The sequence below is a fragment of the Eublepharis macularius genome, chromosome 10, assembly GCF_028583425.1.
Source record: "Eublepharis macularius isolate TG4126 chromosome 10, MPM_Emac_v1.0, whole genome shotgun sequence".
Classification (NCBI taxonomy): Eukaryota; Metazoa; Chordata; class Lepidosauria; order Squamata; family Eublepharidae; genus Eublepharis; species Eublepharis macularius.
The window spans coordinates 11610821-11621964 of record NC_072799.1 but is presented as its reverse complement, the minus strand read 5'-3'; the positions used below and the strand labels follow the sequence as shown (position 1 = coordinate 11621964).

At 42.3% G+C, this 11144-nt stretch overlaps 1 protein-coding gene across 1 annotated transcript; it reads right to left on the bottom strand.

Moving 5' to 3' along the window:
* Nucleotides 1–361: 361 nt before the first annotated feature.
* Nucleotides 362–10618, bottom strand: LOC129336820 (C-X-C motif chemokine 11-like). The gene is made up of 4 exons (XM_054990183.1): nt 10524–10618; nt 7788–7914; nt 4143–4215; nt 362–3389 (listed from the first exon to the last, which is right to left on the bottom strand). The coding sequence occupies exons 1-4, from the start codon at nt 10585–10587 to the stop codon at nt 3366–3368; spliced, it is 288 nt and encodes a 95-aa protein (XP_054846158.1). The 5' UTR covers nt 10588–10618; the 3' UTR covers nt 362–3365.
* Nucleotides 10619–11144: the final 526 nt, after the last annotated feature.

The window sequence follows — 11144 nt, the reverse complement described above, 5'->3', positions numbered from 1 at the left end:
GAACATGAGCCCATTTACTTGTTTATATGAATAGTCACAAGTTGCTCAGTTTTACCTGGAGACTTACACTTGAGCAAGTAAGCATAGCATAGAATTGTTTTCTCAATGTATGGAATTAATGAACTGAACAGAAATATAGATGCTCTTATATTGTCTAAAATGAGGGGTGGGGGGGACTTTCTCCCCTGCCCCTCCCTCCCAAATGCAATTCTGGTTCCTGTAGCTGTAGGACACATAACTAGTCAACAGTGTCCTTTTAAAGCTAAAATCAGTTCTTTCTTGAGGAGTTAGCCAGAAAAGTTGTGTTTCCTTTGGTGTAGAGAACACAGGAGACATATTACCAAAAAATATGTTTATTTACAATTATATACATGTTGGGTAGATAGGAAACCGGTACAAAGGTCATGCACTGGTCCAAAGCTATCCCAGTGGAATTCTCAAAGCTGTTTCTGACAGCTAAAACCAAACTCTAGAACCGTTGTTGGGTTTTTTTGCTCTCACTCACCAAAAACAAACTGCTCTTAACTTTCCACATTTTTAGACAGACTAGGAAACCCAGTTTTACATAACTACGCCACCTTACATCTGGTAGGTAGGCTTGGCTTCAGGAGAACATGCTAAAGACTTTGGCCAGAGAATAGCCAGATGGCCCTTAAAAAAAACCTGTTTTTTTTTTACCATCAGTTAGCATCCTGTACAAAATCTGGCAGAAAAATAAAACTATTATCTTTTGGCATGACATAATAGTGTGGCTGTGATAATAACAGTGTCAAACAGGCATTCCAGTTCAAGGTATTTCCATTCAGGGCTTTCAAGATTTTAGAGGATACGCATTGCAAAATTCTTTTTGTTTAATTTCCTATCTCACCCTCTTACTATTAACCAAGTTCTTTGCCTTAAAAGGAAAAAGAAACTAAAGGAAGGAATTCCTTTCAATTATTTATTAATCTCTTTTTCCAATGGAGAGGCTGTGGTTTTATGTAGAAGTTGGCTTACTCAATAGTTGAAGGCCTCAATCTTTTCTAATATTTAAGAAACAAGTCTCTGACTAGCTTGGGAGAGCTACCAAAAACCAACAGGAAAAGGCTTTGGTTTAATTATTAATGTACTACTGAAGCTTAGGGTTGCCAGCCTCCAGAAGTGGCTGGAGATCTCCTGGAATTACAACTGGTCTGTAGACCACAGACATCAGTTCACCTGGAGAAAACGACTACTTTGGGGGTGGACTCTAAGGAATTATGCCATGCCAAGGTCATTTCCCTCTCCAAACCCCACTTTCTCCAGGTTTCTCCAGGTTTCACCCCCCCAGATCTCCAGGAATTTCCCAACTTGGAGCTGGCAACCCTAGGTCCTTGAGAAGCTTATTGGGAGTTCCTGGATGAGAAATTCAGAAAAGATAGGCATTTCCCCCCCGAAAGACAACTTGAACTCAATGTGCAATTCTGAAAATCCAAAGAGTAGGGAAATGTGGAATGTGCCCTAATTCATGCAGAATGATACGGCCTGGGCCAAGGGACCTGTGTGAACTGAGTGTGAAATCTACTACTTGATTTAGTGTTTCTTGGCAGAGGGAGCAGCCTGGAATGGGTTCCCTAGAGGTAGTAAACTAGAAAAACACTGGCCTGGATAATTTTAGAATGGTTAAGAAAAGTTCCTATAGCAACCTTAATAGGCTAGATCTCATCAGAGTTTAGAAGTTAAGCAGGGTTGGCTCTTGGATGGGAGACGACCAAGGAAGACTGAAGCTGCTATGCCGAGCAAGGCAACAACAGACCACTTAGGCTGGTCTCTTGCCTCGAAAACCCCATCGTCCTGGAGTTGCCGTGAGTCAATTGTGACTTGACAGCACACAATTATTATTATTGCTATAAAAACGAGTAAAAAAGGATAACCCTAAGGAGGCCTGAGCCGTATTGTACTTGGTGTTCCTTTCCTGACTGTCTAGAATCGCTGACGGGGTAGACTTTGAAACACAGTGGCTGCTTCCATACACGCTGGATAATGCACTTTCAATGCAATCATTTGGAACTGGGTTTTCGTGTGTGAAACAAAAAATCCACTTCCAAAGGATTGCTCAAGTGCATTGAAAGTGCATTATCCAGTGTGTGTGGAAACGGCAAGTGTGTGCTTGGTTGGAAACATCAACCTACATGTAATTAGAGACTAGACTGAGCTTGTCAGAACTTGGAAGTTAAGCAGGGTTGCCCACACTCTGTACTTAGATGGGAGAGGACCAAGGAAGTTTAGGGCTGCTATGCAGAGGCAGGCAATGGCAAACCACCCCAGCTTGTCTCTCGCCTTGATAACCCCACAAGGAGAAAGCTTGTTGAGTCACCATGAGTTGGTTGTGACTTGATGGTACACTTTACCTTTCTAAGAACAGGCCATAGGGCTGCTCTGCTCATGGGCAGATGCCAGTGTGTGAGTTCTAAAAAGAGGTACTGGAGTTCCTACATATTTGGAAGTCAGGCTTCCATAAATGTATACAGAGATTTTTCAAATGTTACTTTTGAGACTGATTTATTGGCCATGGGTGGGGGTGGAGAATGAAGATGACACGGAATGCAGATATTATCTAGGGCTGCCAGCCTCCTGGTGGGATCTGGATTTCTCCTGGAATTACAACTGACCTCCAGTCTACTGAGATAACTTGGGAGGATAGCGTCTATGGCATTATTTTGCCACTGAACTCCCTCCTCTCCCCAAATTCTGCCCTCCCCATGCACAGCACCCAAATTTCCAGGAATTTCCCAAGCTGAAGCTGGCAACCCTAACTCATCGTTCATGATTAAATCTCATTTTCCCTTTCAGCTATTGTTTCATGAAACCATCACAGCCACCTATTGGCTAGTGCCTATGCCATCACTGATAACAAGGGACATATTCTTTACCACCGTGACTATACCTTTTTTAAGAAAAGGTATTATTTGCTTTTTAAAGTTTTTTATTAGTTCATGGATATGCATTTGTCTGCTGGACTGTAGTAACATCCCATTAAACAAAAATAAAGTCAAAACATGAGCAAGGCTGCAACTTTCCCCTATGTCAATGCATCATTATATCAGAAACCTTGCTTTAAATGGTTGGACGACTCTGCTATGTCTGTACAAATCTTTCTCTGAGGTTGTACAACCTGGGCTAGTTCAACCACAGCATTGAGTAATCAGGTATTTCTGTTTTTCCCTCTCTCAACATGCATGCACACGCAACATGCACACACCATTCTGGTCTATAGGTTCTTAGCTGCTCATGAAGGTATCGTAAATACTCTTTGCCAAATGCCTCCTGTATTGAAATAGTTGATAGTGTTGACCAGAAAATGTGGATTTTTTTTCACATTCTTCTTTTCTGTGTCTGGAGATCAATTATTTCTTTTTCTTCATAATTGCCTGTCAGGGAAGCAAAAAAATAACCTGTTTTGTGATTGGTTTTCTGCAGCTATGCAACACTTGTTTGTAGTAAACCAGGGCCGTTTCCAGACGGCTTACCTGCCTCCGGAACGTCGTGCCATCTTGCGGGGAAACCGCAAAATATCGCGTTTTCTCGCGTGAGTTTTGCGCGACGTCGCGCGACATCGCGCAAAACTCACGCGAGAAAACGCGATATTTCGCGTTTTCCCCGCAAGATGGCACGACGTTCCGGAGGCAGGTAAGCCGTCTGGAAACGGCCCAGGAAGACGTTTGGGCCATTTCCACACATCTTTCCCTCTCGCAAAATCATGCAAAACTCATGGAACGACAGCATCTTCGTGGCACAATTTCCCATCATGATTCGGTTTCATGGTGCGATTTCTGACATCGTCACGCCACGAAATGAAGTCATGATGGGAAATCGTGCCATGAAGATGCTGTCGTTCCGTGATTTTGCGCAAGGGGGAAAGACGTGTGGAAATGGCCTTCATAGGGGATTCAGGTCTTCCACCCCAGCTGAGACCTTGGCCGTTTCCACCCGGCTCCCCGCTGCTCGTAACAACCCGGAAGATCGCTCAAAAAACGCGGATGATCGCGTCATGTGACATTGTACAAATCTCACGTGAGAAAACACAATCTTCTGCGTTTTTTGTGCGATCTTCCGGGTTGTTACGAGCAGCGGGGAGCCGTGTGGAAACGGCCCTTCTCATATTAGCCCTTAATAGGACTCACCTCTTTTATTATCCTGCCTTGCTCCAAGTTAACATTCAGGCATTTCTTTCTCCCTTTGGGTTTTAATGTGACACTGTAAGGCAAGTTGAAAAAGAGTCCGGATTACACAGTATTCTTACTGCTAGCATTCAACATTTACTTAAGAATTTGTGTAAGGTAAAATTGTATAGGTGAGCTGTTGATAATCTATAAACAGTAGACTATTCCTAATTTGAAATAGCTGGCTAGAAGATTTGTAGGCAGAATACAGAGATTGTTTTTCTCTTATTGGTGTACTGAGACTTTGGGATTGTTGATTGTGTTTTTAAAGTTGTAAGCTGCTCTGAGAGATTAAAAAGGGATATGAATATTTTAAATAAATAAGAACACACAAATTGATAGTGGCATGAATTTTCATAACCCAGAGCCCACTGCACCAGCTGCAAATGAAAAATTATCACATTCCCACCTTTCTGGTACACATTTGAGGATGCAAGTCCTTAGGATTTGCAATCATGGTGGAAAAATGCATAGTATTAATTATTTGTTTGTTTGCTTGTTTGTTTGTGTTTCTTATAGGTCGCCTTTCTCGCTGTGATCCAGACAGAGTAAGTCAGCTCACTGTTGGCAATGGAATGCATGACTTGAGTTTTTGGCTTGCACCAGCTGATTAAATGTCCATTGTTTGCAGACTGCAGCAGAACAAAGTGTTCCCTGTTTTTCTCAAAGGTGGTCTGAAAACATGCAGGAAAAGCTTAAAGAAAACCTGGGAGAGCAAATGATTAGAGGATACTGTGTGTAAGGGATGGGGGGCAGGGGGCAGGGGTGGATATCCAGTGCTGTTAAGAAGCTGAGAGCCAAACTACAAGTGACAGCTTGGCTCTCCATTACAGCTGCAAGACCAGGACGCCTACATTTCCCATCAAAACTTGAGGGAAGCCGACTAGTGTCCAACCTGTGTAAGACGTCACTTGTAGTTTGGCTCTGAGCTGGAACAAAGACCTGGTGTGGGAGAGGCTTTCCTGGAAAGCCCTGGGTTTCATAGAAAAATCTGGACAATCAATTGAAACTAGAGGCAACATATGCTTGATTTTAGGACAATTCCACATTTTGGAGGTCTCCGGGCAGGGAGTGTGTAGGGAGCCCCTCTGCCTAAAACTAGCTCCCCCCTGCTCTGCCCTCCTCCTATGTCCCCCTGTCCCATTCTCCTGCTCAGAGTCTTTACACTTCCCGCACTCGCTCGCCCACACTGCATGCATACCCTTTGCCTGATGGCTGTGGTCATTGCATGTGGCTGGTTGCGCTCCTGCCATGGCTGCCAGAAGCACCACAGTCATGTACACTGTGCATGCTCTTCTTCAACTATGCTGGGCAGCATGTTTAACTGGGAGCATGGTTAGTGGAGCACTCATGAGCAGGCAGAGAAGGGTGGGGAGCAGGAGAGATATGTGGTATGTGGATGGCAGGTTGGTGGCAGGATACCTGGCCAGGATACCAGGATACATACTTCATGGTATGTTGATGCCAACCCTGCTTGATTTATGACAGATTGGGGAAGCTGGGTTGGACAATAGAATATATCTCCACGCCTCAGACAGTTATCACAATTGGCTTCTAAGGGTGCATCTGACGAAGAAAGCTATGGTTCTCGAAAGCTTATGCTGCAATGAAGTTGGTTAGTCTTAAAGGTGCTGTGAGATTAGCAAATTTTAGTAGTGACTTTAGATCAATCATGAGATCACACTAGTATAGAAAAAGAGACATAAAATATATTCTTTGTGCATGTTTTAAAGTAACTGGTCCCTGCCTGGGCTCCTCTGGCTTCTTGGGCCTTTCTGGCTGCACACCGGAAAAGGAGAAATTTTGGCCTTCAGGAACTATAGATTCTATAGAACTATATCTATAGAACTATAGATACATGCAGGAACTAAGGACATTCCTTAGACCCGTCTGCAGAAACAGAGATGGCAAGTGAACAAGTGGAGAGCAAGTGAATGGCAAGTGAACAGGGAGGAAAACATGTGAGTCTGTTCACTTGCCAGGCAAGTGTCATTCGTCACTTGTAACTTGGCTCTGAGGGTTGAATGACCATATATGGGGAAGTTGATAAGAAGAAGGTATGAACAGAGATAGAACTGCAGATGTTCTGTTGCGAGACTAAGTTTGAAAAATGGACAATAGTCAATCCAAAGATGCGAAAGAAGTCAGATGCTTTGCCTTAAGTGTATGCTACAATAAAGTTGGTTAGTCTTAAAGGTGCTACTGGACTCTTTTTGATTTTGCTACTACAGACTGACACGGCTAACTCCTCTGGATGCCTTAAGTGTGACTTTCATTTCTCCAGTGTGATGTCATGTACCTTTAAAATAGCACGTACTCCTTTGTTCTAGGGACACACTCAGAGCTCACCTAGTAGTAGCGTGTCCTATATTTGCAAATATATCTGGCTTTTCTTTACAACATCCTTCATTAGACTTCATTCTCTGTGTGTATTCATTTCTCTTAATTGGCTAAGATAACCAGACACACATAATTTGGGTACAACAGTGCTACTGGGCTCTTTACTATTTTGCAACTACAGACTAACACAGCTAACTCCTCTGGTTCTAAGGGTGGAACTACACATTACTAAGTACCTAGGGATGCTCAAGTACAGGATTGTATGTGTAGTTCTCAATTCATGTGCAGGCTGTTTTTGCTTGGGGCATGCAAATGCTGCTTTCACGGGAGCTCCCTTTGTGTAATTGCATCTGCAAGTGATTCGGAGGGCAGAACACCAATTCAGCTCTGTTTTTGCTGTGAGAACAAGTACTGTAGGCTACTTATTTATTTTATTTATTTTTTCAATTTATATACCGCCCATCCCCAGGGGCTCTGGGTGGTGAACAGTTAAAATTGATAAAAACAAGAACTAAAATCAATATACAAATAATAAAACAAATTAACAAAGTGCGTTGGTGGGGAGAACCCTCCCCCACCCCAAAGGTGGGAGGCCAATTTGCCAATTTTCATCTCTTTAAGGTGTGAGAAGGTGTGAAGATCTGTGTTTCATTGAATGGATGTGGGGGAAACTGGGATACTTTTAGCAGTTGAGGAGGAACTGATATCAAATGTGTGAATGTATTCACATGGAGCAAATTGAAGTGTTTCTGTGTGAGTGAGTGCATGGAAAGCTGGAGGGGGGACACATGAAATGAGGTTCACTTGAGCATCCCTAGGTATGTAGTAACATGTATTTCCACCCGAAGAATACGTGGATTCCAGGATTCAGGGCTGACTCAAAAGGGTGGCAAAGTTAGGCATTTATCAGGGCTCCGTCACCTCAATAGTGCTTTTACTCTTGTTTCCTTTGGTGCACCCAAGACGGTGAAAGGCACAGAAGAGGTTTTAATTTGCCTGCCCTGCCTCTTTACTGTTACGGGAGCCACCTCGGTTGAAATCCTCCCAAATCCTGGAGCCCTTATTGCCAGCATTAGATGAACTTTTGGTTCTGGCATCTCTGTGAATGTCAGTAAAAACAGGACAAATGTATGAAGAGATACAATAAAGAGAAACGGCAAAGAAAGGGGGTGGGGTGGGGGGAGAAGGCTAGCAGCAAGAAAGAGAGACCAGATGTTAGCATCAGTATCCATAAAAAAGCCATGGTCATGTGCCCCATCTGCTTACATCAGCTCCTCCCGATCACAGCTGGCACTCGGCCGGTGGAATTCCGCTTCAGCAATGCGATGAATTTGGACAGAGGGCAAGTCTTTTCCTCGACAAAGACAGCGCTGTCTCTTGGAGGTTGGCATGCCTGCAACAATCAGCACGTTGATGAGTTAACACACATGCATGCTTGATTTCCCTCTAGACCCAGGAAAGCTGTAAAATTGCAGTTTGTATTGTTTTGCTACTTGCATGCCTTGGCACGTATTGTCTTGCATTCATTTATTTTAAAAGCATTTGCCCTCCTTTGTGACTGAGCAGAAAAGACATAGGCTGATTCCGCACTCGTTGGATAATGCACTTTCAATGCACTTTCAATGCACTTTATCAATCATTTAAAGTGGATTATTTGTTCCGCACACAAAAAAATCTGTTCCAAATGATCTATAAAGAGGATTGGAAGTGCATTATCCAACGTGTGCGGAATCACTCATACAGTATTTTATTTGATTTATGAATGTATGGTATTTATAGGCTGATTCCGCACACGTTAGATAATGCACTTTCAATGCACTTTATCAATCGTTTAAGGTGGATTTTTTGTTCCGCACACAAAAAAATCCATTCCAAATGATCTATAAAGAGGATTGGAAGTGCATTATCCAACGTGTGCGGAATGACTCCTGGTCTGCTTTTCTCACTGAGGGACAAAGTGGGTCGCAATCAAATAGGATGAGACATCTAATAAGCACACTAATAGGACCAGGATTACAGAAATCTGAAACAGAGCATAAGTAATAGACATAACAAGTGGAGATGCCCCTTTTTTATTTTTAAGATTTTTCCAATCAAGTCAACGGGCTTAGGACTACGACGCTAAACTCAGCATTCTCCTGATATTGTGCTAGTCCGTGACAAAGAAGGGGAGAGAAGGGAAGTGATCATTTCTTAGCTTGCAAATTAAGGCATTCATTTAGCAATGCTTTGTTTACATCAATCTAGCTTTAAGGGAATATGTTGGCACAGACAATAATTTTTGTATTGAAAGGAAGAGATTAGTTTGGTGAGAATAGATTGCAGGGAGGAAGGAAGGGTTTTTCAAGTTTAGGTGTGAGGCAGGAAAGGAAGTTCTTTTCATAACATGTTTTCTTTTTTAGTTTAATCACAAGAATGGGAATTCTGAATTATGTTGACCATGGGGAAGGCTAGAAACTTGATTTCAAAATTCTGCACAAAACATTTATTCCATACAAAATTCTGCATGCTGATAATTGGGGAAAACAAGAGTTGCTCATAGCCATGGATTTAAATGAGAGTCTCTTTTGTGACTCTATTTCTGGAACTTCAGCCTTGCTGGGCCATTTAACTACCACTCAGTTTTAATATTATAAATAAGTTTCTTTTAGCTACTTCCTATATTTGACATTGCTTTCATATTAATTGTACATACTATCCTACATGGAGGAAAATGACCACCAGTTTTTTTTCTGGAAAAGGCCAGTTTCTGGAAGCAAAAAATTATCTGAAATACCAAACAAATGCACAAAACAAATCCCTGTTTAAAAAAACCCTAGGGTAGGGGTCAGCAAGTATCTTTGTCAATTTAATCTGTCCTCATGAGGGATGCTGTATGGAAGAGAAGTCACTATAATACAACACAAACTTAATTTTTTAAAGATTAGTACAAATACAACAGTAACTTCCCAAAACAAGAAGGTATTGAGAACATGAATATGCATATGGAGCAACATAATAGACTTTACTTTTCCATATTGAGCCAAGAAAGCAAGAAGTAAGTAGAGCAGAAATTTAGTAATATAGTAATATTTTCTGGAGAATGTGGTTATTACAATACTTTGATTCAATTATATTAGATGGCATTTTCTCAGTTAGAGGAGACCACTTTTCAAAGAAAATCGAACCAGATTTGTGATTTTCTGTATCTGTCAAGGTATCTGATATTCCCATAGCTTGTTGTACCATTTAGTCAGAGATGGTGATTTAGAGCGGAACTACAAGTGACAAAAGGCACAGGTTGGACACTTGTCAGCTTCCCTCAAGTTTTGATGGGAAATGTAGGCAGGTTAGCGGAATGTTGGACAAGTGACAGTTGAAAAGTCCATTGGACAGCAGTCAGAGAGCCAAGCTGCAAGCCTAGGATGCCTACATTTCCCATCAAAACTTGAGGGAAGCTGACAAGTGTCCAACCTGTGCCTTTTGTCACTTGTAGTTCCGCTCTTAGGCTCTTTCCATTCGGAAGCTATCACTATCTTAGCTACAAAGAGGAGACTCGCTATTCATTCTTGGCAGATTTGGGGTATCTCTTCTGAACCCTGTCAAAATTTAAGCAAAACAGTCGCTGGATTATGTGGGACTTCATAGCCAGCGATGGTTAATATCCAGCCAAGAACTAGTTGCCAAAATTTCATAATTACCGAGTGGGACCACCAACAGTGGGAAAAGGATCTTTGTTGTCCACAAAGCTTCCAGCAGAGAGGTAGAAGTACTAATTGAACCCCTTCCAGAAAGAGACATTTCAGAGGTTGCAAGAGGAGGTGGGAAACAACGGTTAGAGGAAGCAGCCGTTGTGACCCATCAGTAATGGGGAGAAGGGGTACCTCGGCTGGCCCCTTTGAAAAGGTGGAGTGTGAGATCCTTCAAAAGGGTCCAGTGACAAATCTCAGCTGTTAAACAAGGTTCCTAACTTTTCCCCTGTCTGTCATCAGCATTAAATAGAAGAAAAGAAGATGAGGTTACCTTGTATAGTCACAAATGCACACAGCAGGAGCAGCAGCGTTGTAAAGAAGACCTTCTTCATCATTTTTGCTTCAGTGAAGGATTACCTGCTTCCAGTTCTACAGCTGGAGGAGGAAATGTGCGCAGAGAGAGAGTTGTTGGGCTTACTATTTATTGGCTCCCTTCACCCACTAGTTCTTCTGGGGGAATTCCCATTTCTGCTCACTTTCATTTCAAAGGAAGTGTTATTCATTTCCTCGCCTAGCTGAATATAACAGCTCGAACACTGGGATTTTTCGACATTCTTGACTTTTCTTATAAATCTGCGCTTTTCTCTTAATGCTACACTTGCTTGACTTCTCATTCTTTGCTCTGCTAGTATTAAGCTTCTAGGACAATGGTTAGAAAAGTAGAGGAAGACACAAGCCAACTCCATCCAACCAAACGCAGGCAGGCACCCACTTTATAGCTTTCTCTGAACTTCTCCGATACCACAGCATCTGTTCTGTGCTGCCTGGAGATGCTCTTTTATGGGCCACAATAGGCCTTCAATGTTTGGATCAGTAGATTGCTCAGAAAGCCCTTTGCAGATAAAACTATTGTGGAGTATTATCCCATCAACTGGGGAAGCATTTATTTAAA

Excerpts from the sequence above, each read along its gene's own strand:
- LOC129336820 (XM_054990183.1), bottom strand. The coding sequence starts at position 10,587 with ATGATGAAGAAGGTCTTCTTTACAACGCTGCTGCTCCTGCTGTGTGCA. Across the intron at positions 4,216-7,787 it reads TGTGATCGGGAGGAGCTGAT|TGTCACATTAAAACCCAAAG; the intron begins GTAAGCAGATGG and ends CTTGCCTTACAG. Across the intron at positions 3,390-4,142 it reads AAGGCAGGATAATAAAAGAG|GCAATTATGAAGAAAAAGAA; the intron begins GTGAGTCCTATT and ends CTTCCCTGACAG.